Source organism: Lynx canadensis, chromosome A3, assembly GCF_007474595.2.
Source record: "Lynx canadensis isolate LIC74 chromosome A3, mLynCan4.pri.v2, whole genome shotgun sequence".
In the NCBI taxonomy this organism is placed as follows: Eukaryota; Metazoa; Chordata; class Mammalia; order Carnivora; family Felidae; genus Lynx; species Lynx canadensis.
The window spans coordinates 117,941,090-117,968,688 of NC_044305.1; the positions used below are offsets into that span (position 1 = coordinate 117,941,090).

The 27,599-nt window shown below is 40.5% G+C and overlaps 1 protein-coding gene across 1 annotated transcript; it reads right to left on the bottom strand.

Moving 5' to 3' along the window:
- Nucleotides 1-318: 318 nt before the first annotated feature.
- LOC115510988 (solute carrier family 4 member 1 adaptor protein) lies at nt 319-27,503 on the bottom strand. The gene is given in 15 exon segments (XM_030311394.1): nt 319-667; nt 2,817-2,886; nt 4,532-4,599; nt 5,824-5,910; nt 9,118-9,358; nt 11,305-11,416; nt 15,189-15,375; nt 15,743-15,812; nt 16,615-16,775; nt 21,293-21,432; nt 21,761-21,821; nt 23,483-23,516; nt 23,518-23,606; nt 26,038-26,233; nt 26,690-27,503. Coding segments are annotated over 15 exon segments (2,229 nt in total). The 5' UTR covers nt 27,353-27,503; the 3' UTR covers nt 319-617.
- Between the last annotated feature and the right edge of the window lie 96 nt (nt 27,504-27,599).

The following is a 27,599-nucleotide window of genomic DNA, read 5'->3' on the forward strand; positions in this document are numbered from 1 at the left end:
ACATTCAAAGGACTGAGTTTTTATCAGGACTGGTGCCTGAGTGCACAAGGTGTGCCACGGTCCCGGACTGCATCCTGATAAATCAGGGTCTGTCCTCAAACCTGGCAGTGTGAGGGGGTAGGAAGCTCTCCCTCTGTGTCTACTTTCAGTTCCAGGAATGACAGGGACACCCAGGGTCACACCATGGCATGACCTCCTATCTCAACACTTATTGGAGGAGGAGGCCATATCAGTGAATCCTAGAGCCCAACTGCCAGAAGCACCCTATTCCTCAGAAGCACAGTTCCTAAAACTTAACGAATGAAAGACACTGTGGCCTTAAACATGAGACATCTTCACCTTCTCTTTTAATAGAGTCATGTCTCTCACTTTACCAATTCTCAAAATATATGGTTTCTCTTTACATACATACACAAACACTTTTAAACATAAACGCCAAATTCAAAAGAAGCAGAGGAATAGATAAATTTCTGGAGCCACAGAATGGGAGAAAAGGCCAGTCACCAGATTTTACAAAAGATCACCTGAACTCCTTCTCTGGACATTCAACTTGATATATTATCCTAAATATCCCATGTCACATGGTCCACAAGTCTTCCTTTAGGATTCTGAAGCAGTCAATAGCCATACTTGTCATTAAGATGGGTCCTGCCATCTCCGCTTTGGCCTAGATCAAAGTATAAAGAAAAAAAAGAAATACATTCACTTCTCCAAAGTCAGGAGGGAAAAGATACTCAGACATTAGTGTCCGAAAAAGTAAAACAGACAAAGAGGTTTCTTCTATTCCAGAACTCTGCCCTTTGGCATATGATTTCAAAACATGGTCGTCTTTTCATGTCTACCTTCACATTTATTAGCTGATAAAAAGCAAACATTTCTAGTACCAAAATTTCTGTTAACTACTAGTGTATGAGAAACTTGATCCATAGAAAAAGCAACCTGTGATAAGCTTATGGGGAGCAAGCACCTCATATATTGCCTTAAGTGCGTGTGTATGAACATAAACTGTATACTCTCTATAGAATGCAATTCACAATCTCAAAAATGTTTATAGTCTCTCATCCAGTATGTTAACTTTTATGACTTTTTTTTTCTACACACACAACTCTACACTTGCAAAATTATGTTATGTTAGAGACTACTTACTGCAGAGTTGTTTATAATAGCAAAACTTGAAAACAGCAAATATTCACTGAGGGAACTGGTTAAATAAGTAAAGGTATATCTATACCATAAAAAAGAACTATGCTACAAGAAGAAAGAAAGAAAGAAAGAAAGAAAGAAAGAAAAAAAAAAAGAAAGAAAGAAAGAAAGAAAGAAGGGAGGGAGGGAGGAAGGAAAGAAAGAAAGAAAAAAAGAAAGAAAGAAAGAAAGAAAGAAAGAAAGAAAGAAAGAAAGAAAGGGAAATCTATAAATAGATACGGAAGGATATCCATAGAGTGATAAGTACAAAACAGTAAGGTACAGAATATGCTTCTATTTGTGTAAAAAAGGTGGTGAAATATCATGTATTTTATTGTTTACACAGGCATTTCACGTGACACATATAAGAAGTCACAGAGGGGCTCCTGGGTGGCTCTGTCTGTTAAGCATCTGACTCTTGATTTCGGCTCAGGTCATGAGCTCACAGTGAGATTGAGCCCTGAGTCAGGCTCTGTGCTGACAGTGTGGAGCCTGCTTGGGATTCTCTTTCTCCCTACCCTCCCCTCAAAATAAGTAAATAAACATTTTTTTTTTTAAGTCATAAGAAAGCGATATTTTGTTGGCTTTAATGGAAAATACTGAGTAGATGAGGTAGAACCAGAAGTTGTTGTTTTTTAACTTGAAAGAAATTTTAAAATACATGCAGAAGAGAAAAATACAATGAACCTCCATGTACTCATCACCCAGCTAAAACAATTATCAATATGTGGCAAATCCTGCTTTGTCTACTACTCCCTCATCCTCTGCTTCTACTGGATTATCTTTTTTTTTTTTAATGTTTATTTATTTTTGAGAGAGAGAAAGAGAGGGAGGGGAGGGAGGGGCAGAGAGAGGTGGAGACACAGAATCCAACGCAGGCTCCAGGCTCTGAGCTGTCAGCACAGAGCTCAACATGGAGCTCAAACTCATGAACGAGATCATGACCTGAGCCAAAGTCAGATACTTAACCGACTGAGCCACCCAGGCATTATCTTAAGGCAAATCTCAATTATCATTCCACCTGTGAACCTTCTGTACACAGTCCTAGAAGAACTTTTTCTAAAAAACATAATTCACACTTTGAAATAATTAATAATTTCCTAATAGTATCAAACATCTGGCTAGTATGCAAAATTATCCAACTCATATGTAACTTTTTTAAAAGTTGTTTGTTCCAGGGGCGCCTGGGTGGCTCAGTCGGTTAAGCGTCTGACTTCGGCTCAGGTCATGACCTCATGGCTCGTGAGTTTGAGTCCCTGCATCAGGCTCTGTGCTGACAGCTCAGGGCCTGGAGCCTGCTTTGGATTCTGTGTCTCCCTCTCTCCCTGTCCCTCCCCTAGTTGTGCTGTATCTCTCTCTGTCTCTCAAAAATAAATAAATGTTAAAAAATTTAAAAAAAAAAATAGTGGTTTGTTCCAATAAGGATCCAAGCAGAATCCACAAATTATACTTGGTTGATGTATCTCTTTAGATGTTTTACTCTACCTGTTCCCCTAGAAGGGAGAATTTTCCCACTTCATACTCTTATAAAAACTTCACATTTTGAACCTTAAACATACATTACCTACTCAGAAATATAAATAAGTCTTAAGGAGAATAAGTCTCAGAAGAGAAGAAAAGTAAATACAATCTACCTTCAGGTGGGACCCACACACAGTAGTCTGGGTCATCTTCTGGATATCTGGAGGAAAGTGTTGCTGGAAGCTGCAAAGAAAACATAAGTTATTTTACTGAAAATAATTTTAACTCTAAGAACTATTATCCCTATGCCTGTCAGCAAACAAAAACTAAGAGCAGCTTCCATTAATTACCTTCGCATAAGTAACCAAAAAATGGCAGAACATCTCTGAACCTTGACTTTTTCCTGTAAAGCCTCAACAAGTTGATTTTCAGCCAGTGAGAGTGAGTGAGGTTTTTTAAAAGAGGCAGTTAACAGAGATATGAGTTCTAATGGTATGATCTCCATACAGGGAATTTTGGTATTTGTCTTTTGAGCTAGGTGGAGAAAAGAGTTAACAGAGCAAGCCTAACTGCTATCCTTTGAAAGGCCTGTTTGCAAGGCTGGCCCTCACCTAGTTTCTGGGGACTTGGATTTCAGGAGAGTTCCTACTACCCTGATAAAAGTGGCTCACTATGCCTAAACTGTCTGTAAAAAACAATAGGGTTCATGCTGAACATCTACTTTCCTTCTTGGAGAATGAAACTGGAGTACATGCCAGGCAGGAGGTACCCATATGATCAGTCCCCAGTGGGCACTGAGTCTCTAATGGGCCTCGCTGGTTAGCAACATTTCACAAGATGTCACAACTCACTGCTAGGGGAATTAAGCACATCCTGTGTGACTCCACTGAAAAAGGACTCTTGGAAGCTTAGCCTGGTTTCCTCAGACTTTGCCCCATGTGCCTTTTCCCTCTGTTGACTGTGCTTGGTATCCTTTACTGTAGTAAATCACAGCTGTGAGTACAACTACATGCTGAGTCCTGTGAGGCCTCCTATGAATTATCTAGCCTGAGGGTGGTCTTACGGACCTCCTAACACAACTAGCAATCCCACTTTTGGAAACTTACTGTATCCATACAAAATTTTGTACACACAAGATTCGTCCTTATAGCACTGTTATAATAAAAGACTAGAAACAACCCAGCGTCAGGGCGCCTGGGTAGCTCATTCGGTTGAGTGTCTGACTTCGACTCAGGTGATGATCTCACAGTTTGTGGATTCGAGCCCCATGTCGGGCTCTGTGCTGACAGCTCAGAGCCTGGAGCCTGCTTTGGATTCTCTGTCTCCTCTCTCTCTCTCTCCCTCCCTCTCTGCCCCTTCTCTGCTCGTGCTCTATCTCTTTCTCAAAAATAAACATTTTTAAAAATTAAAAAGAAAACAAAAGAAACAACCCAGCATCAATCTATGGAGAAATGGTTAAGTATAGTACATCCATACAGTAGGAAGCCCTTGGTATACCAATACCTATTATGATTTCCACAATAGGTTAAAAAAAAAAAAAGATGTATAATGCAGTACATTACATTCTATTTTCCGTGTAATAAAAGGTCAAATAAGAATATATTATTCAAATGTCTTTGTATGGCATAAAAGGATATGAACAAAGATTCACAAATTAATAAAAGAGGTATATGCACAGTTATAGGGAACAGTGTGGATGGAGACAACAGAGAATTCAGAAAACAAAAATTCAAAAATAAGAGAGCCCAGACTTCTAGAAGAGGAGGTATTAGGCAGTTGGGAACTCTGCTAAGGTGATCCCTAAAAATTCACTCTTCTGAATGTGGTCCATGACAAGGGGATTCATTTTTACTCCTAGAGACGTGAAGATTATGACTAAGGTACTTACTTTGCCTGGACCGGGGGCTTTCTTTTTCTTCAATTCATTTCTGTTTTTCTCATATTCATTCTTTGATGCTAATTTGAGAAAAAGAAAAAAAAAGAGGCAATAGCTATTTCAGAATAAGTAAAATAGAAAAGAAAAATTCCTCCTTAGAGAACATTATAAAAATTGAAGAAAACACGTAACAATCAAATTCTTAAAAATTCCCTCTACTGTCAAGATTCTATTAAAGAGAGAATTTTCCCTCTGCTAATAACCCTAGCTTTCAAATCCAAACGCTGTTCTAGAGCTTGAATATAATCGCACTATTTGAAAAAGGAAAGGAAAATGGGCTGATTTTACTATTCTACAGTTCAACCATTACAGTTAAAAGCAGTAGAGGGGTGCCTAGGTGGCTCAGTCAGTGAGCATCCAACTTTTGATTTCGGCTCAAGTCATGATCTCCCGGTTTGTGGGTTTGAGCCCATATCTGTACTGTTAGTGCAGAACCTGCTTGAAATTCTGTCTCTGTCCCTTCCCCACTCTCTCAAAAATAAATAAACACTTTTTTTTAGATAAAGCAGGGTGCCTGGATGGCTCAGCTGGTTAAGCGTCTGACTCTTGGTTTCGGCTCAGGTCATGATCCCACGGTTTGTGGGTTCGAGCCCCACATCAGGCTCTGTGCTGGGTGGCTGGTGTCAAGCCTGCTTGGTATCCTCTCTGTTCTCCCTCTCTCTGCCCCTCCCCTGCTCATGCTCTCTCTCTCTCTCTCTCTCTCAAAATAAATAAACATTAAAATAAATGTTTATTTATTTTTTTAATGTTTATTAAACATGAAAAACAACAAACGGTAAGATGATGACCTGAGCTGAAGTCAACGCTCAAACGACTGAGACACCCAGGCACCCCAATAAACATTAAAAAAAAAAAAAAAGGCAGTAGAAAACCAGTCCTTTTTATTAAAAGGCCAACTTTTCAACCAATTTCTTTTAATAGTTTTGGAATCACTCCCATGATAGGCACAGACTCATCTCTGGGAGATGGAAAATTGTGGAGGGCTATGCATGGCCATGGGAAGAGTGAAGGCATCAGGTATTCTGCAGGTCAGGAAAATGGAACCCAAGAGGCAGAAAAGGAATAAAGAAAGGCAAATGGGATGGCAGCAAACATAACCTCTCATATGTTCCAGCAACGTCTCCCCCCAGCATGCTCTGTGAAAGGCCACGCTCTGTGCTGCTTCAGCTCGACTCCAACCCCTCCTCTGACACCAGCTGGTTGCTTATGTGCAGAGCAGCTAAGGAGGCGGCTACGCTACTTGCCTGAGGGTTCCTCACATGATGCAGCTGTTTCACTAATCTCTTGATAATCTTTATTCTGTTGCACTTGGCTGAGTTGAGACATGTTTTCTATAAAATGCAGAACCAGAGTGTACTGTTATTATTTAATTCATAGGAGGGAACCAAGAAAACAAAGGCAAAAGCAAGAAAAGCTAAGTAAATACAGAATCATCCAGCCTTACCATCATTAGCTTCAATAACCTTAATTAGATTTTCAAAAAAAAGTACCTCCATATGTCTAACAGAGAAACCAATTTTCCACTTTAAAAACTGGCCAACTCTGAGCTAAAACTTTTCAGCAGTACTTACCAAAACCCTTAAAAATGTACATATTCCTTGGCCTAGAAATTCTACTTCCAGGAACAGATTCAAAGAAAATAATCAGAGATGAATACCAAGATTTATTACATACAGTATGTTTATAATAGCAAAAATTAACAAATAATGTACAGGTCTAACAATATGGAGTTGATTAAATCAATCATGGCACATGCATATGATGGACCACTATGCTTATTGAAGTCACATTTTAAAAGAACATTTTAAGACATGGGAATGCAAGCTGGTGCAGCCACTCTGGAAAACAGTATGGAGGTTCCTCAAAAACTTAAAAATAGAACTACCCTATGACCCAGCAATTGCACTACTAGGTATTTATCCAAGGGACACTGGTGTGCTGTTTCGAAGGGACACATGCACCCCAATGTTTATAGTAGCACTATCAACAATAGCCAAAGTATGGAAAGAGCCCAAATGTCCATTGATGGATGAATGGATAAAGAAGATGTGGTATATATATACAATAGAGTATTACTCGGCAATCAAAAAGAATGAAATCTTGCCATTTGCAGCTACATGGATGGAACTGGAGGGTATTGTGCTAAGTGAAATTAGTCAGAGAAAGACAAATATCATATGATTTCACTCATATGGAACTTTAAGGACTTTAAGAGACAAAACAGATGAACATAAGGGAAGGGAAGCAAAAATAATATAAAAACAGGGAGGGGGACAAAACATAAGAGACTCTTACATATGAAGAACAAACAGAGGGTTACTGGAGGGATTATGGGAGGGGGATGGGCTAAATGGGTCAGGGGCATTAAGGAATCTACTCCTGAAGGGGCGCCTGGGTGGCTCAGTTAGTTGAGCGTCCGACTTCAGCTCAGCTCATGATCTCGCAGCTTGTGAGTTTGCACCCCACGTGCTGACAGCTCAGAGCCTGGAGCCTGCTTCCGATTCTGTGTCTCCCTCTCTGCCCCAACCCACTCGCATCCTGTCTCTGTCTCTCTCTCAAAAATAAACATTAAAAAAATAAAAACTAGGGGCGCCTGGGTGGCGCAGTCGGTTGAGCGTCCGACTTCAGCCAGGTCACGATCTCGTGGTCCATGAGTTCGAGCCCCGCGTCAGGCTCTGGGCTGATGGCTCGGAGCCCGGAGCCTGTTTCCGATTCTGTGTCTCCCTCTCTCTCTGCCCCTCCCCCGTTCATGCTCTGTCTCTCTCTGTCCCCAAAATAAATAAACGTTGAAAAAAAAAAAAAAAAAAAAAAAAAAAAAAAAAAAAAAAAAAAAAAAAAAAAAAAAAAAAAAAGGAATTTACTCCTGAAATCATTGTTGCACTATATGCTAACTAATTTGGATGTAAATTTTTAAAAAAATTTTGTTTAATAATAAAATTAAAAACAAAAAATTAATTTAAAAAATTAATTAATTAAAAAAATAAAAGAACATGTCAAGACAGAGAAAAAAATAGATTATAAAATAGCATGTAGGGGTGCCTGGGTGGCGCAGTCGGTTAAGCGTCCGACTTCAGCCAGGTCACGATCTCGCAGTCTGGGAGTTCGAGCCCCGCGTCGGGCTCTGGGCTGATGGCTCAGAGCCTGGAGCCTGTTTCCGATTCTGTGTCTCCCTCTCTCTCTGCCCCTCCCCCGTTCATGCTCTGTCTCTCTCTGTCCCCAAAATAAACTAAAAAAAACGTTGAAAAAAAAAAAAATTAAAAAAAAAAAAAATAGCATGTACAACATAATCCTAATAGTGAAAAAAAAAAGAGGCCTAGAGTAATCCCTAATCAGCTGTAAATTTACTAATTAATGTATCTTTACCAAATTTTAAAATCTTCTATTTTTATACACACACATATTTCCTTTGCTCCTTTAAAGAAAAAATACAATACTTATTGCTCCCCTTCCTGCTGGCCTGCTTATATGCCACCCTCACAATATATGGATCAGAGACTAGACTCATTAAAAAAGCATGTATTTCGTACCTTGTTTGAAAAGGCTAAGCATTTTGCCAATAACTAAACAAAAGGAGAATGCAAAAACAAAAGATCTCTCACAGATGAAAAAACAGTAACTTTTCTTTTCTCAAACAACTGAGGATGATTCAAGAGAATGTCTACATACCAGGCCTGTTGTTTTATGTAGATAAGCCTGGTTTGTTTTGGAAGTAGACATGCAAACTTTCCCACACATATTTAATGTCAGTTTTTGTTTTGTTTTTCGTCAAGCTCTCTATTTTCTGTGAAGTCTTAATATTGCCAGACAGTTTGGCCACCCTGCAGGAAAGTAACTCCTGCAGTGGACAAGGAGAGAAAGATACTAAAATGATAAACAATTATCTCTAGGGGTGAGACTGCAGTAGATCTCTCTTTTCTTCTTTAGACTTTGATGTATGATCAGAAGTTTCTAAAATGAATTTATCTTCCTCTTATAATCAGAAGAAAACATATTCAAAAGCCAATCAATTCCCTCTTTTTCATCAAGCCTTTGCTGAGGTGGGTCTCTGCTAGGTGTTCTGCTAGGTACCACGGACAAAAAGATGAATAAGGCATTATGCTTCCTGAGCAGCATGCACAGTGGGTACAATTATGCTTAGCCTCTGTTTTAGGGATAGGGAAAAAAAAGAGCAAGAGGAGGTTTATCCTTAAACCACCTAATCAGGCCTCATCATGAACCTAGTCCACTGCCCTCCAATCACACAGTGGCAGCTGCTCAGGGTTATCTCATAGCAACTGTGGTTTCAGATTCCACAGCTTTCAAAGTTTCACAACTCTGGAATACACTGGAAATGCCTGCCCTTATTTTGCAATGAGGATAAATAATGACTGACAAAGAAAGACCAAGAAAATATGTTTTCACAGAGTCAGCTGTGTTATATATCATAAAGTGCCACAAAGTCAAAATGCACATGCAAGAACTGGCTTTGCTTTTTAGACCTCTGCACAATTAATGCAAATGCCCCACTGAACAGCATAGGAAGGAGAAGAAAGATTTACCATGGTTTTTTGTTTCTTTAGAACATGTGAGATCAGTGGGAGGCCTCGCTTCCTGCACTGCTTCTTCCGGCTCTATCTCTGCCTGTAACCTACTGCTCTCAGCCTCCATTTTTTTCTTTTCATCCTCCTCCTTTTCCTTCTCCACATCTTCTTCTTCTTCTTCCTCCTCCTCTTCTACTTCAGGCTCATCCTTCATTCTCATTAGAGCTGGAGGGAGCTCTGGACGTTTGGGGGGTAACTTCTATAAAGGAAACAAAACCATGAATGAAGAGTTCTACATAATGAGAAAGAGACAACTCTCCTCAAGGAGGTTAAGCTAAATGTGGAGAATGTCTAACCCCTCCAGGTTGATGAACCCTGCAGAAGTCTGCTGGAAGGAGGACCCGCACATGAGCTTTTATCCATCTGTGGACCCTTAACACATATCTTTATTAGTTTCTAGGGTCCAAAGAATATTAAGTACAAAACACTTGAAACAGCTTGTAGGGAATGAAAACATTTATTCCAGGCGAGTACCTGCTGCAGGAACTCTGTCCTGTTACCCCTCAGGGGGTTAAAGGATCTTCATCACAAAATCTAAGAAACAGATTATTTGCCTAGATTTTTCACTTTAGATTTAACTCAATTCAAGGAAATAAGACATGTAAATCGGTAAAACAGATCCTGAAGAAAAGACATTCCTTGAAGAATAAAGTCAAACTTTCTGATCAAGACCTCTCAATAAAAGTAATTACTAGAAAAAGTTGATTGCAGCTTAAGAAATAGAAAGTACCAAAGTGTACGTTGGGCATATCATTTTTTAAATAAAGGATTTAATTCAGTAATCCTTTCAAGAGAGCTTTTTATTTTATTTATTTTTTTAATTTTATTTTAAGTAGGCTCCATGCCCAACATGGGCCTTGAACTTATGACCCTGAGATTAAGAGCTGTATGCTCTACTGACTGAGCCGTCCAGGCACCCCTAAAGAGAGTTTTTAAGTAGAGTTTTTCCGCTAACTAAAACACAAGTACTTCCAGTCCCCCCATCCTCACAGAAAAACCTCCATCTCAGGTCAACCACATGGCTGGGACTTCAGGCTTCTTCCCCCAGATGGCAGTTTACCCTAATTGAAGGTGCTGGGGGCTGAATTCTGTCCCCACAAAATTCATACGTTGAAGTCCCAATCCTTAGTACCTCAGAAGTAACCATATTTAGAGATAAAATCTTTAAAGAGGTAAGTTAAAACAAAGCAGTTAGAGTAGGACCCTAATACAATATGGCTGGTATTTTTTTTTTTTTTTTTGAGAGGGTGAGAGAGAGAGAGAGAGAGAGCATGCACGGAAGGAAAGAGCAGGGGAGGGGCAGAGAGAGAGGGAGGGAGAGACTCCCAAGCAGGCTCCGCACTGTCAGCCCCACCTGGGGCTCAATCTCACGAACGTTGATAGTGACCTGAGCCAAAATCTAGATTCAGACACTTAACCAACTGAGTCACCCAGGCATCCCACTATGACTGGTACTCTTATAAGAGGAGGAGGAGAGGGGAGACACCACAGGTGCAAGTGCACAGACAAGTGACCACGTGAAGATGCAGGAAGAGGGCAACCATCCCCAAGCCTAGGAAAGAGACCTCAGGGGAAACCAACCCTGCTGGCATGCTGATCTTGGAACTGTGAGAAAATAAATTTCTGTCCTCTAAGCCGCTCAGTCCGTGGTATTTGGTTAGGGCAGCCCTTGCACACTAATACACAAGATTCAGCTCTTTGGGGTGATGAAAACCTTCTAAAAGCTGGACCTGTAAACAGGGATGTATATAAAACAAAAACATTCACCAGTGAAGTGTTAGAGGATAACAGAGAGATCACAAAACTCAAAAAAGAGAGGACCTGGATTTGATTGCCAGTCTAGTCACTTAATGATGATGATGTGTCCCGTAATTAACTTCTCTGACCCTGTTTCCTCACCTGCGAGAGGCAATAATTCCCACAAGTCAGCAAGTGTTGAAGGGATTAAATGAAGTAAGGAACACCACATGGCAGAGCCGGGTGCAGTGACTATATAACTAACAAATGTTGAGTCCCACCAGGAAAAGAGACACTTCTTAAATGCAACATCCATCACAAATTAATACACTGATGTTCAATGTACAAATCAGTTATATGCAAATTGACTTGAGAGCTAAAAGTTTAACACCGTGACCCACAACTTACCCCTACTGTTCCCGTTTTTAATTTGAATTTGCTTCCTCCTTTCATGGCACCAAAGAGAGGCAACGTAAGCTTTTTAGCTTTGTTTTCCACATCTGTAGTCTGACTTTCAGTCCTAAGAAGAAAGAGTAATTGTACATGTCTATTCCAGTGAGGCCAAAATTTTATCTAAAAACACTCTGGACTCTGACAAAGAAACTTCTGGGAAACAAAAATTTCCACGAAATGAATATCTAAGCATATACCAACAGGAAAAGGCCAACAGAGTCTGAATGGACAATGATACTGCTGACTGTCACAGACACAGGACTATTAAGGGTGAGATGAGGTTCTTAACTTCAGTAAGTCCCAACATGCTACATGACTTCACCTTCATAAAATGATGCTAACAGTACGAAGGTCACTGGCAAATGGGGCAAGATCCCATTCCCACTAAGTGGCAGGAGAGGGGTCCATAAAGTAAAGCCCTATTTTCCACCAACCTCGCAAGAGGACCAACAGTGTCTTGCCTGGAGTCCACACTTATCATAACCATGGACAAAGGCTCTGATCACAGAAGTTAAAAAAACAAAAACAAAAAACCTCTGTGAAGGGGCTACGCTGCGTGGTGAGTAATGACAAGGACATAATGAGAGACCTTACAACTGGTGAGTTTGTCAGCGTCTCACTGGCTGGAGAGAGTTATAACAGCTAAGCCCACTAGGGTAAAGCTAAGGAAGAGCAAAAACAAGAGATTATAGAAATTGGGAAACAGCAGGGGCAAAAAAAAGGACACAGCAAAAACAAAAAGGATGTAGTTGAGTTGACAAGACATTCAGAGAGTAGGCAGAGGTGACGATGACAAGATAGCATGAGGAGACATAGGGAAGGGCAGGCCTGCATTCTGGAATACAGGGACAGCACTGGCACTCAAGACACACAGTGAGCCATATGAGAAAATGACCTTGCTGCTCTATACTGAAGCCCCATTTGTCACTACTACCTTCTTCTACCTAAGTCTTACCCCCTCAGTGGTGCTCTTGGGCCTAGCCTCACCACCTTGCTCTCTACCATGGACGGACCCATTGCCTTGCTAAGGCCACCAGAAAAATCCTGCCTGTTTGTCTGTAAAGACTTTTCATCAAATACTATCCTTCACAGCCCCTCCCTACAGGTCTCGGGAAGGTTCTAGCATAGAAGACAAAAGCAAGAGCAACCCAGATATTCTTCAGCTCCATTAAATAGCTTGGCTTGTCTGGAAGATGGGCAAAGTCACCCCAAGGAGACAAAATGGCAGAAGACAGGATCCCAATCAAGAGCTGCTTGGGCAGGGGCAGGAGGGGTGTTAGGTAGAAAGGTTGGAAGGTCAACCAAAGTGAGAAGAGGAGGGAAAAGGTACACACATCTGTACATGTGCTGCTGAATGAGCACAAGGTACACACATCTGAAGTCCAGGATATAAAGTAGGAGAGGGAGGAGAAACTAAGCAGACACACAGACAGCAGGAAGGGAGGCTGTGGAGGAGACTAGCATACCTTCTCTGGAAGGGATGACTTAGCAAGGGAAAGGATTTCAGAGTTGGAATTAAAATTCACTGTTAATTTGTTTACCCTCAGCTATACCTCCAGAGTTTTTACCCTTTCTCCACAAACACAATGTTACAAATAACTGCTAGGTATAACAGAAACAGGACAATGATCACAATGATGATACAGACACTTTGTCAAGTGCCGTTCGTGTCATCTTTGCAACATCACCAGTACTTCTAATTGACAGATGATGAAGGGGAAGGTCAAAGAAGTTGTATAATTTGCCTCAAAATGCCCAAAAAGTAATTGATAGAGCTGAGAATGAAAGCTAGGGAGTCTAACTTGAGTGCTAACCCCCCTCCTCACTATCAGTAAATCAAATGCCACCAGGGTCAAACAGACCTTTGTGGACTGACCTATCAATCACTGCATTAAATAACCAAACTACACATAAATCTTTTAACAAAACTGCTAGTAATTTAGGGACAAATTTTCTGTACAATCAAGGGCTCCAGATACATAGATACATTTTATCTTTACATCTCAACATAAAAATTGTCCCCCAGTACCTAGATGTTTATCTATACAATGCCCCCAGCATCAAGTCACAGGTTTTGTACACAGGGGTAAGGCGCCGCATACTGACAATCTAAAGCAGTGCCGTCCAACAGAATTTTCTGCAATTACGGAAATGCTCTGCATCTGCACTGTCCAATACAGTAGCCACTATCCACGTGTGGCTACTGAGGAGTTAAAATGTGGCTAGTTGTCTGAAGAACTGAATTTGCAATGTCATTTCATTTTAATATCACGTAAGACTAATGGGTGCTATATAGGAAGGACATCACAGATCAAAAGAAAATGAGAAACTTTCTAGAATTAATTACCTTCTTAAGTGTGTGTACCCATCTGGGCAAAGCCACTTTTTGAGATGCCCACCTGGATTGTCCTGGATTGTGCTCACTTAAAGTGGCTTATTTCTGCAACAACCTACTCAACATTTTCAAAATTTGTTGAGACCACATAGAACAAAATTTGAAAATATTGTCAAGTTGAAAGACTGGACCTTATTCTCTCTCTCTCTCTCTCTCTCTCTCTCTCTCTCTCTCACACACACACACACACACACACACGCACATTCATACATTCATGAATACTAGTCAAGTCTGGGAAAAATTATTCCCAAAATTTTGTTCACAAATTACTAAAAAATCTTCTCGATTTCTACAAATGGATTTCGGTTATTTTCTTCCAAAAATTTCCCCAAAATCAACTTTAGGGGATTATGCCTTCCCCCATTTTAAAGGAAGAAATTCCACTTTAAAAGTATTTAAATACATTAAAATTGTCAACTGGTTCTTAGGAATGACAAATCAGGTGTTAAAATGACAATCTGTGGTTTTAAAATCATAGATAAAAAAAATGGTATTACGTTGTTGTACTTGTCTTTCTCTTTCTCTTATGAGCAAGATTGAGCATCATTTTATATAGTTATATAGCTATTTGTATTTCTTTTTCAGTGGCCTGTCAGTTGATATCCTTTTCCCATTTTTCTCTTTGGTAGATGGTTGTCTACTTATTCGAAGGTCTTTATAGATTAGGGAAATTAGCCTTTTGTGCATGTTGCTCTTTAAAATTTACTCTGGGGGCACCTGGGTGGCTCAGCCAGTTGAGCATCTGACTTCAGCTCAGGTCATGATCTCACGTCTCATGAGTTCAAGTCCTGCGTCAGGCTCCGTGCTGAAAGCACGGAGCCTGGAGCCTGCTTCAGAATCCATCTCCCTCTCTCTCTGCCCCTCCCCTTCTCATGCTCTTTCTCTCTCTCTTTCTCAAAAATAAACATTTAAAAAAAATCTTTTTAATAAAAAAATAAAAAATAAAGAAGTTTACTCTGCATTAAAAATTAAGAAAAAAATCAGAGCTTTCCAATGAAAAAGGAATCAATATAGTTTTCTCTAAAAATCCTACAGCAATCTATATTTCACAAATGAAATGGCTTTTTACTCTATGAAATCACTGCCTTCTGTGCTTTAAAGGGCTCCCTAGTCTATTTTTATTCTGTAATGATTATCTAAGAAAATAAAGATATAATGGGACTCCTGGGTAGCTTAGTCGGTAAGCATCCAACTTTGGCTCAGGTCATGATCTCATAGTTTATGAGTTCGAACCATGAGTCGGGCTCTGCGCTTACAGTAGAGAGCCTTGCTTGGGATTCTCTCTCCCTTGTTCTCTGCCCCCCACCCCCCACTCATACCTTCTCTCTCTCTCTCAAAATAAATAAACTTAAAAACAATTTAAAAAAAAGAAAGATATAATTCAAAATGTTATCTGTGCAAACATGTTTATTTAAAATTTCAAGTATAACTAAGACTGACTTACTTTTTTAGTTCTGGAATCTCTGCTGGTTTTACAATTTTTATCAACCCTTTAAGTCTCTGTAGTTCTTTCCTCAGTTCAAAAGTTCTCAGGTGAAGTTTCTTCCGGGACACACCATCCAATGCACTCCCTGATTTCATTTCTGACATGAACGCATCTAAGGAGTCCTGAGATGGCGACTCTGATAAAGCTGTCCAAGAAAAAGATAATACATGTTTAGAAAAATTGCCTCAAATATTTTAAAACTCAGCCAAAGTTTCTGTAGAAAAGTCAGTAACTTAAAGTTGGACAGAGGACATTACTGGTATTAGGAATAAGAAAACAGGTTATAGCTTGGAGACTTTGGGACATCACTTTGCCTTAATGCACTTCATTCCCCTCATCTATTACATAGAAAGTTTAAACCAAATAATTTATAATGTTCCTTATAGTTCTAAGATGTTCTGTTGTTCCTTAGAAAGGCTCCATATTCTGTACATCTTACTAACTAGCCTGGAAGAGTGCAATACTTATGGGAGATGCCCTATACATATTTGTTTCATGGGTCATTAACTTACCTTTGCTTGACGCTTTCAGTTTCTCAGAAATTTCAGAGAGTTCCCTTTCAGCATCATTTAACTTTGCAACCTGTAGTGCCCAGATTAACAGGGTTAACAAATGTTTTTCTTCTTTCAAAATATGGTAGCTTTCCTGTCTTCCTCATCTTATTTCCACTATTGTTACAAGTTTAAGAGGATTCAATCAGAAGTGTAATTAAATGTGCTCTTTATGGAGTTAACGTTTTCATGCGTTTATATGATTCAAGCTGAGTTAATTTCTGAATTCAGAATTTAACAGAATGAAAGTACAGAACATAGACTTGACTTTACTCAGAAGAAAGAACTCAAGTCATTTCTTTTCACTGATGAATCAAAGAACAAAGCAAAACAAAACAAAACAAAAAAACAACAGATGTTGGGTAATGTTTTAAGCTCTGAATACTACTAATTATAGTGAAAAGACATGCTATCTTATAATGATTTCATGAAGGATATACTACTTAAGACTATTACCAAACTACATTCCTCAAAATTCCTTTCACAATTCTTGACTGCCAGAAGTCTAAAGTTGATTTCACCTCAGAATGTCCAAATTTGGAACTTTTTCCTTTCTTTTTGTGAGATTAACATCATACCCAAAGAATGCTTATGAATGGATCAAGATCCACTGTGAGGCAGACAGAGTCTCTAGCAGCAAGCCAAACTTTTCTCCAACTTGTGTAAGACTAGTTGTTTGTTACTATCAAATTTACAGATCAAGAAAGTTATACTTGAATACCAGATTTCAACACCACTGCTTTAAAAATTGTAATTATAAAACAAATTTAAATAATATATTATCTTATTAAAAAAATTAAACTACCACAGCTACTTCTATAAATAAAACTTGCCAATGATTCAAATGTCTCTGGCTTCTCATCAATCTTCCCAGCCTTCTTCATACGGTTCAGACGCTTCTTTTCAACCAGGCCGGTCCGATCAAGAAATGTGTCATCATCACTATCATAAAAGTCTTCATCCTCCCAGTTCTTGGCTTTCCTTTTCCGAGATACTAGAAGGAGATAAAAAAAAGTGGTAATGAAATAAGTTAAAAAGAAAAAGAATCTTTCAATTATTGAAAGACAGACTCAATTATTGACAGACTCACACACATACACACACACAGCTTTTATGGTGTCCTGTGACACGGAGACTCCTGGTTTGATAGGACCAGAACTTAAGGTCCTAGTTCATACAGTTCCTCCTTCAATCCTGTAAGCAATTCTTCCCAACCTGGAGAAGAGATGGACAATAGTGGAGATGGAGCCAATAACTTTTCTCCCTAAGCTAGTCTGAATTGGGTTTCTATTATTTACAACCAAAACAGTCCTTATTTAAAAAACTTCATGATTTCCAGGTTAAGATGGTACACTGAACATACATATGTAATTTCACTCTCTCCCCATATCCCACTAAAGCTGTGGTAAAGAGATCTGTTTTAAAAACATTAATCTACTGGGGCACCTGGCTGGCTTAGCTGGCACAGCATGGGACTCTTGATCCTGGGGTTGTGAGTTTGGGTCCCATGTTAGGTACAGAGCTTACTTAAAAATAAGTAAATAAACAAACAAATAAATAAATAAACAAACATTAATCTACAAAGACAGAACAGGAGAAGGAATAGCAATACCTAATTTTTGGAAATTATAAAACAGACAGACAAGTGGAAACTTAGAACTAAAAAAGATGAATCCTAAAACAACAGTGGGGAAAGATGAGAACCAATGTGATGATACTGCAGAATCCTCAAAAGGATCTGGAACCGGGGATAGACAATAGTGCTAAAATAAAAAGAACTGAGTAAAAGCTGGTTGAGAAAAAGATCCTCCTCCCTGACTACTTACCTCCTCATCCCCAGAAAAAAATCCAGAGGTTAATCCCTAGAAAGGGTAAGATAAAAAGTCTTTGCATTGTGGACTGCCCAGTTTATGTTCTATATTCTACATATTAAATATGTATTTATTTATTCTAAAAATAGTACTGTCCTGAAAATAGTTGAATTTTGAGGATCTGCTCAGCCATCTTCCAGCACTTAGCTCTAAGAATTTCATGCAGGAAGTCAGAAGAGTACTCTCTGAAGAATCCCGCCAGCAGAAGAGGAAAAAACCTAACGATTCTTACATGAGGAGTTCCCCAACAAAAGGCCCACATTAATCTATAGTGTTACTCAAAGGTAATAAGCCCCACCTATATATTCCAAGCTGTCAATCACCTTTTTTTGTCCCCAAATAAGAATCTACACCCAAGGACTACACAAAAACTGGGAAACACCTCTAACATGCAGGACCAAGACTACACAAAAAAGAAAAGGCAGAGATTAGCAGCAAGATGAGATACTTAAAATCCAAGAAACAACAATAGCATATTATATTTTAAAAATGAATACCCAAAGGACAAAAATGAGCCTTGGAAATTAAAATCTTGATTGCAAAATGTAAAGATAAAGCTGCGGAAATCTCCCAGAAAGAATAAAGACATAGAAATAAAAAAAAAAAAAAAAAGAAAGAAAAAAGATAAGAAACTTAAATGGTCAGTCTAAGATGTTCAATATCAAAATAACAAAATTCAAGAGAGAAAGAGAAAACAGAAGGATGAAATGATTAATGGCATAATTCCAGAAATGTTTCTAACTATCAAAGATTTCCAGATCAAAAGGACCCAACAAGTACCTAGAAAAATGGATGAAAATAGACCCACAGAAAGGTACATCATAGTTAAGTTTCAGAAGCTTGAGAACAAAGGGAAGCTCCTACAAACTCCTAGTGTGTGTGTAGGGGATGGGAAATGACATACACTAGATAAGGATTCTGAACCCATTAGGACTGCAAGAGCAACACTGAATATAAGGTGGTAACGGTAATACCTTCAAAGCTGTGGAGGAAAATTATTTCCCATTTAGAATTCTATTCCTAGCCAAACAATTAACCAAGAGTAAAGCTAGAATAATTGTATTTTCAGAGTGGGGAATTTAATATAGTTTACTTGCTATACATCCTTTCTCAAGAATTCACTACATGTCCACCAAAATGAAAGAGTAGACCAAGAACAACGAAAGAAGTGAAATCCACTGGAGACTATCATCATCCATGACCTCTATTGTTGTACCAGCTTTTTAATCTGTAAAACTACAGAAAGATGTGCTCCACTAAAACAAGGGAATAAACCAAGAAACATGAGAATCTGGGAATCAAGAAACAGAAATTCCAACCCTGGAGAAAGACAAAGGAACTGTCAAGGATGATAGCAAAATGAGGTCCCAGATGACAGTGCTCCAGTAGGTTCAAAGAATAGTGAGCCCTGAAAGAACATTGCTCTTCAGGAGAAATGTTTCCAAAAAAAATCAGAACTGATCAATTACTTGATGTGATTGACCATGTGGAAAAATATACTGAAAGGCTCTTGAAAGATGTGGAAAGAATGAACAGAGCTACAAAAAATCCACACACATGAAAAACAAACAATTATTAACTTTAGGAAAAACAAAAAGAAAAAACTCCTCAGTTTAACTAATATTTGCATAAACATAATCATGTAAATATTAAATACTAATTTAACAGAGTCAGTACATAATGTTTAAAATAAGTGATTCAGTTGCACCTGGGTGGCTCAGTTGGTTAAGTGTCCAACTCTTGATTTTGGTTCAGGTCATGATCTCACGGTTAGTGGTCATGATCTCACGGTTAGTGGGTTTGAGTCCCACGTCCGGCTCCACACTGACAGCAGGAAGCCTGCTTGGGATTCCCATTCTCTCTACTCCTCCCCTGCTTGCGCACTCTCTCAAAATAAATAAACTTATAAAAAGTTCAATCATAAAATAAAATAAAATAAAATAAAATAAAATATTCAAAATAAAACAGCATACTCTTCCTTTTGGGAAATACGGATATTTTTAAATGCCAGAAAAAATAATTAAAAGAGTTAAAAGCCTTCTAAGATTGAAGACTGGGGAGAGGCAGGGCAAGGAACAGGTATATTTTGTGTAAGCCTTTGGTAGTTTTTTGGGTTTTTTTAAATTTTTATTTATTTTCAGAAAGAGAGAGAAAAAACGTGAGTGTGGAAGGGCAGAGAGAGAAGGAGAGAGAATCTCAAGCAGGCTCCAGGCTATTAGTGCACAGCCTAATATGGGGCTTGATCCCATGACTCTGGGATCATGACCTGAGCTGAAATCAAAAGTCGAATGATCAATTGATTGAACCACCCAGGTGCCCCAAGCCTTTGGTAGTTTTAAATAATACATAAGTTACTTTGCGATAATACAAACTAATTTTAGGATAAACACAAATATAACATAAGCCTTTATTAATAAATGATATAGCCAGAAGGGCTTTTTATTTTTATTTATTTTTGAAACTTATTTTTGAAAGAGAGAGAGAGAGAGAGGGAATGAACGCAAGGGAGCAGGGCAGAGAGAGATGGAGAGTGAGAGAGAATCCCAAGCAGGCTCCATGCTGTCAGTGCAGAGCCCGACATGGGGCTTGATCCCATAAAGAACCATGAGACCATGACCTGAGCCGAAATCAAGAGTCAGATGCTTAACTGACTAAGCCACCCAGGTGTCCCTGACAGGCTTTTAAAAATGAGATAAATTTGGGGCACCTGGGTGGCGCAGTCGGTTAAGCGTCCGACTTTAGCCAGGTCATGATCTCGCGGTCCGGGAGTTCAAGCCCCGCGTCAGGCTCTGAGCTGATGGCTCAGAGCCTGGAGCCTGTTTCCAATTCTGTGTCTCCCTCTCTCTCTGCCCCTCCCCCGTTCATGCTCTGTCTCTCTCTGTCCCAAAAGTAAATAAACGTTGAAAAAAAAAAAAAAATTAAAAAAAAAAAAAAAGAAAGAAAATATGGCTTCTAAGGGGCGCCTCGGTGGCTTAGTCGGTTGAGTGTCTGACTTTGGCTCCGTTCATGATCTCGCGGTTCGTGAGTTCAAGTCCCGCATCTGGCTCTGTGCTGATGCCTTGGAGCCTGGAGCCTGCTTCGGATTCTGTGTCTCCCTCTCTTTCTGCCTCTCCCCTGCTCATGCTCTGTCTCTGTCTCCAAAAAATAAAATGCATAAAAAAAAAAAATTTTTTTTTTAAAAAAAGAAAATATGCCTTCCTTTGGGTACTGAGATATGGAATATTTTCTTTTCAGCTCATAGAATTTCACGCAATTTACATTTTCTCCCTAAAAAGTCATTTCATGGGGCGCCTGGGTAGCTCAGTCGGTTAAGCGGCCAACTTCGGCTCAGGTCATGATTTCGCGGTCCGTGAGTTCGAGCCCCGTGTCAGGCTCTGTGCTGACAGCTCAGAGCCTGGAGCCTGTTTCAGATTCTGTGTCTCCCTCTCTCTGACCCTCCCCCGTTCATGCTCTGTCTCTCTCTGTCTCAAAAATAAATAAACGTTAAAAAAAACAAAATTAAAAAAAAAAAGTCATTTCGTTGCCTTTTGTGTTAAATTCTTCCTTCCTTTCTTCTTTCTTTCTCTTTTTCTCTCTCCCTTTTTCTCTCTCTGTCCCTTCCTTCCTTCCTTCCAAAAACAAAGTGTTCCCATATACTCACCTGCCTCCTGCCGCAGCAACCCCAAAGTATCAAGGATTCGACAAGCCTCCAGTGAACACTGGATCATTGCTTCTTTTTTCTTTCCTGAATGAATGGCCTCAGCTACCAGTTGTTTTCCAGTTGAATCATCCACAGGTAATCTGTATTGGTTTGGAGTGAATCATAGCATAGTACTAAGCTCCAATTCTCATGAAAAAAACTAATATGCGGTGAAAATAGTCATTTCTTTTGACATGGCTTTTTAATCTCTCCATTCATTTGTTATATCTTGCCAAGGTTGGACCTTAATCTTTTCCTAATGCCTCTGACCCATCCCCACCCCACCTGCCAATGATATATGTTATTAAACTATCAAGGCCCAAATTCAGGAGTAGCCTAAAATAAGACTAAAGTTATTCTTTGGGTCTACTGTCTATTACCTAAAATTGGCCACTTTCACAAAAGGACATTAATGAGAACAGAACATACCTCACCCTACAGAGCCAAGTGCTGTGCCCCTGTTCATCAAATTCATATTCTAATTCTTCTCCTGTGGGAGGAAGAAAGACAAAACAATTTTAACAGTATATGAAAATTACTAGTTAAGACAAAGGGAAAAGAGAGGAAAGGTTGATAAAAGAATATCAAGTTCCAGGGCACCTGGGTGGCTCAGTCAGTTTAAGTGTCTGACTCTTGATGTCAGCTCAGGTCATGATCCCACGATTCATGAGACTGAGCCCCACATCAGGCTCTGAGCTGTCCCTGCTTGGGATTCTCTCTCTCAAAATAAATAAACATTTTAAAAAAATAGAATATCGGGGCGCCTGGGTGGCGCAGTCGGTTGGGCGTCCGACTTCGCCAGGTCACGATCTCGCGGTCCCGTGAGTTCGGGCCCCGCGTCGGGCTCTGGGCTGATGGCTCAGAGCCTGGAGCTGTTCCGATGCTGTGCTCCCTCTCTCTCTGCCCCTCCCCCGTTCATGCTCTGTCCTCTCTGTCCCAGAATAAATAAACGTTGAAAAAAAAAAATTAAAAAAAAAAAAAAAATAGAATATCAAGTTCCCATACCTCATTTAACACTAAATTTCAAAGCATTTCACTTCTTATTTCCAGGTATTATTATCTGATAATAAAATAAGGGGGAACTTGAGGCAAAGAAAAGCAAACTCAGACCAGAACAATCAGCTTGCCATAAATAGCTTTGTCCACTACATAGCAACTTTTACACTTATTATAAGTGCAGATGTAAGTTGTCACTTTGGTTTTTAGAAGCACAAATATTGGGGTGCCTGGGTGGCTCAGTTGGCTAAGCATCTGACCTGAGCTCAGGTCATGATCTCGCAGTTTGTGAGTTTGAGCCCCACATCAGGCTCTGTGCTGACAGCTCAGAGTCTGGAGCCTGCTTTGGATTCTGTGTCTCCCTCTCTCTCTCCCCCTCCCCTGCTCTTGTTTTGTCTCTGTCTCTCAAAAAATGAATAAACATTAAAAAAAAATTTTTAGAAGCACAAATATCAAGGGCAGAATGCAACCAGTTCATATATATATTCACACACACACACACACACACACACACACACACACACACGTTCTCTCAAAGCATTTCTACTGAAACAGTCCTCTGTGGAAACATTCTTTAAATTATATAAGGTGAACATCCATGTTAAGAATTACAAAAGATGAGGGGCGCATGCGTGGCTCAATTTGTTAAGCTTCCGACTCTTGATCTCAGCTCAGGTCATGATCTTGTGGTTTGTGGGTTCAAGCCCCGCATTGGGCTCTACACTGATGGCATACAGCCAGCTTGGGATTCTGCGTCTCCTTCTCTCTGCCCCTCACCTGCCTGTGCGCACGCTCTTTCTCTCAAATAAATAAATAAATATTAACAAAAAAAAAGAATTATAACAGATCAGATGAAGTAGAAACAAGAATTTTAAGAAGTTAGGTCAATCTCCCCACCACCCAAGTCTAGGATCTTCTGAGAATAATGAGACCAGACAAGTCGGAAAAAAGTAGTCCCTTTTTTCCAACTTTCCAAGAAAGACTAACAAGATTTTTACTGTTTTCAAAATAAACCTGAAGCAACTGACCACAAGGGCAAGAACTGAGCAAGGAGAGCAGCAGATAAAACACAGCATTTCTAAGTACCTTGAAGATCTACAAGACAATGCTGCTGTGGAAACCTTTCACTGGCAGGGTCAGAATCTGTTTACATACCTTCTCGGTCAAAAAAACCTTGGAGAGCCTTTTTTTGGATCCTTTATATAGAAGGCCTCCCTTTCCTGCTGAAACTCTAAGACAATGGGGTTCTCTTCAGCCTCATCCTCTACAGCATCTTCTCCTACAGGATACGGTAAAGAAAGAAAAGACAGACATAAGAAGAGACTATCTGAATGACACCCACTTTTCATTTAGCCTGCATAAAGACACAGTTATCAATGAAAAGAAAGGTGGGGGGTGGGGGACAAGGGGGCATACAAAACCACCAATATAAATATCTTCAGGTTTCCTAAATCGTGTGACAAATTAAAACTTGTTTTCATGGCATCTTTTGTTTTTTCCCCCATCACTATATCTCAAAAACAAATTACCTACCACATTGTCCATGGGAAGAAATCTAAAGCTTCTTGGCCTGGCATTCTCATTCTCTATCACCTGGGTCTAATACTCTGTCTCCGATATAATTTCTTAATATTTACCATATATGCCAGATGGACTGGCCTCTCATTAACCCTTTAAATCATCAATCTCTAGGGGCAACTGGGTGGCTCAGTCGTTAAGAGTCCAGCTTTTGGCTGCGGTCATGGATCTCACAGCTTGTAAGTTGAGGAGCCCCAAGATCAGGCTCTGTGCTGACAGCTCAGAGCCTAGACCTGCTTCAGATTCTGTCGTGCCCTCGCTCTCTGTGCCCCGCCCCTGCGCAATGTACGCCCTCTCCTCCCCCTCTCTCTCTTGTCTCTCTCTCTCTTCATAATCTCAAATTATAAATAAACATTAAAAATAGATATGGGGCGCCTGGGTGTCTCATGTCGGTTTAAGTGTCTGAACTTCTGGGTTCAGGTCAATGACCTCATGGCTTGGTGAGGTGGCGAGCCCCGCGCATGCTCTGGGCTGATGAGCTCAGAGCCTGGAGCGCTTGGTTCGGATGTGTTTCCCTCCTCTCTGCCCTCCCCTGTTCACACTGTCTCTGTCTCTCTCAAAAATAGAAACATTAAAAAAAACTAAAAATAATAAATAAATAAATAAATAAATAAAATCATCAATCCCTACCCTGAATATTCGATATTCAGCTTCCTAAGTGCTAATTTTTCTTTCCTTCAAGTTCCAACTCAAGACCCGTCTGTTTGTAGACTTAAAAACTTTCCCAAATTTTAAGTCAGTGTTGCTCAAAAGAAATATAATGAAAGCCATACATGAAAGTTTTCATTTTCTAGTAGCCACATTAAAAAGGAGCAACCAGTAAAATTATCATGTAATCAGTATAAAAATACTATGAATGTGGTATTTTATATTGTTTTTTCACACTAAGTCTTTGAAATCCAGTGAGTATTTTACATTTATAAAACAAGTCAGCTTGGACCAGCCATACTGTAAGTGTTCAATAACCACATGTGGGTAGTGGCTACAATACTGGACAGTGTGGGTCTAAGTCCTTAGTGATCACTCCCTTCTCTGAACCCTTACTCTAGCATACTTATGGTTTCTATAGCTTTTGTTTGGCACTTACAAAAGTAATTTCATAATATTTATCCAGTCTTCCCAACAACATATTGAGGCATTCTTTTTTTTATATTCCTAGCCCCTGAATACCCATTGTCCAAAATGTCTGGTATTATGGAAAGTTCAATTTATTCCTCTGGCTAAAGGATGAGGTTTCTCTGATTCGCTATTTCGCATTTCAGGGAATTTACACAAAGTACAAAAATTCGAAGGACTATCCTATATTGAACATTCCATGTTACTTGACTGAATATAGTTCCATCCTCTCCAATGATAATAGTCAAGGCCAGTACCATTTAAATGGTAAAAATAATAAATTAGTTGTATGCTGAGGAAGAGTTTACAACAAGGGAGTGGACTGTAAAATGCATTAAAAGACTGGGCTCCTGGGGCGCCTGGGTGGCGCAGTCGGTTAAGCGTCCGACTTCAGCCAGGTCACGATCTCGCGGTCCGTGAGTTCGAGCCCCGCGTCGGGCTCTGGGCTGATGGCTCAGAGCCTGGAGCCTGTTTCCGATTCTGTGTCTCCCTCTCTCTCTGCCCCTCCCCCGTTCATGCTCTGTCTCTCTCGTCCCAAAAATAAATAAACGTTGAAAAAAAAAAAAATTTTTTTTTTTAAAAAAAAAAAAAAAAAAAAAAAAAGACTGGGCTCCTGGCTGGCTCAGTCCACAAAGCAGGCAACTCTTGATCTCTGGGTTGTAAGTTTGAGCCCTACTCTGAGTGTAGAGATTACTTAAAAGTAAAATGAAAAAAGAAAGAGAGAGAGAGAGAGAGAGAGAGAGACAGAGAGACAAAGAGAGAGAGAGAAAGAAAGAAAGAAAGAAAGAAAGAAAGAAAGAAAGAAAGAAAAAAGAAAAGAAATCCATAGTGCCTGTAATTCACCTTTTTGACATCAGAAAAGTTAATGAATCTCTGTGGGTTTTGGTAGTCTCGTGTGCAAATTGTATTTGTCCCATCTATCTCAAAAAGTCATGAAAGGCATATGATAGAAAACAAAGATACCACCAGTAATGAATTTAAAATATTAACCTCTGGCAGCAATTTTAATTTCTTACCCATTCCCCAGGTGCAGCCCATTTCATCATCTTGACTACTAGTATCTCTCTTCCTTTCATTGGTATCCATTTCTTCTTCCTCATCTGAGTCTTCTCCTAGCATCTTCTTCTCCAACATCATTTGTTGCTGCTTGCGCAATTCTTTCAATTGCGTTACTGTCAACTCGGATTCTGCTTCTCGGTCTTCCTCTGGTCCCTGATGAACCAAGAGAAAGAATTCTTTCAGAGTTCAGGATCGCTGAATTCATATCTCACTTTCAGAAATATGGCAATGTGGGGGCGCCTGGGTGGCTCAGTCGACTAGGCGTCCGACTTCCTCTCAGGTCATAACCTCTCAGTTCGTGGCTTCGGGTCCCGCGTGGGGCTGTGCGCTGACAGCTCGGAGCCTGGAGCCTGCTTCGGAGTCTGTGTCTCCCTCTCTCTATGCTCCTCCCCTGCTCAAGCTCTCGCTCTCTCGCAAAAATAAATAAACATTAAAGTAAAATAAAAGAAAAAAATACGGCAATGTGTACAGAGGCCTGGAAAGGGGCCAGATTCTCCCACTTTTGTAATCGCTTACTGGGAGAATCTCCTTCCTCCGCGAAAGCTTAAGGAGCTCTGGAACCCAGACCGGTGCGCTCCGGAGATTTCAGTCCTAGGTTTTTCTACTTACCTGAAGAAGAAACAGCCGGGTGCTGCCTCCAAAGCGAAGAACATGCCCGACGTGGACGCGACAATAGGTGCGGGGTGGGATGCGGGTTTTGTTAAGAAAAGTGCCATGGGTGCTTCCCAGATCGTAAAGGTAGAAGCCAGGCCCGTGGCCGTCGCATTCTCCTTCGAGGCCGGACACCCTGTGCTGCAGCACGGCGTGGTACCGAGACACCGAAGGGTGCTCCAGGCACACGTCGCAGCTAGACAGCCTCCCGAAAAGGCAGTAGCTTGTCCCTTTCAAGCTCCAGGTGCCAAGGATGGTGCCGCTCTTCAGTGTCTCTAGGCTGTAGGGGGCCGTGGCGGGGCCGCCCCACGGCGGCTCTCGGTATGGGGGAGCCCGGGCCGGACCGCCAGGGGATGGAGCCGCTGTGGGCGGCCGCGGCTGCTCCTCCGGTGGACTCCTGGTGTCCCCGCTGTCCGGCCGCACTGGCGGGACGTCAGGCTCCACGGAATCGGGGTCTAGCAGTGCCGTGGGCCCTTCCTTCTTCACCTCCTCAGGGTCTGAAGGACTGGTGGCGGGGGCCCTGCCCCGCACAGCCGGGGGCACCGGCAGGGTTGGTTTCTTGAAATCGTCATTGAGCTCTTGCAAAGCCGGAGGCTCGGACTTAGAGGAGGTATCGGCCATCCTCAATCGGGTGCGGTCTCGGAATCTGTTCCTGGGAAACCTCCCCCTTCGGTCTCTAGGTTCCTCTCCACGCCTCGCTCTCCCAGCTCCCGGTGGCTTCTCTGAACCCCGATGGCGGATTTGTTCCTTCACCACCTGCCACGTTACGAAGAGATGAATATCAAGGGCAGGTCATAATAAGAAAAACAAAAACAAAAAACAAAACAGTAAAAGGCGGCCGAGGAGCTGTCAGCACGGGGACATCTTT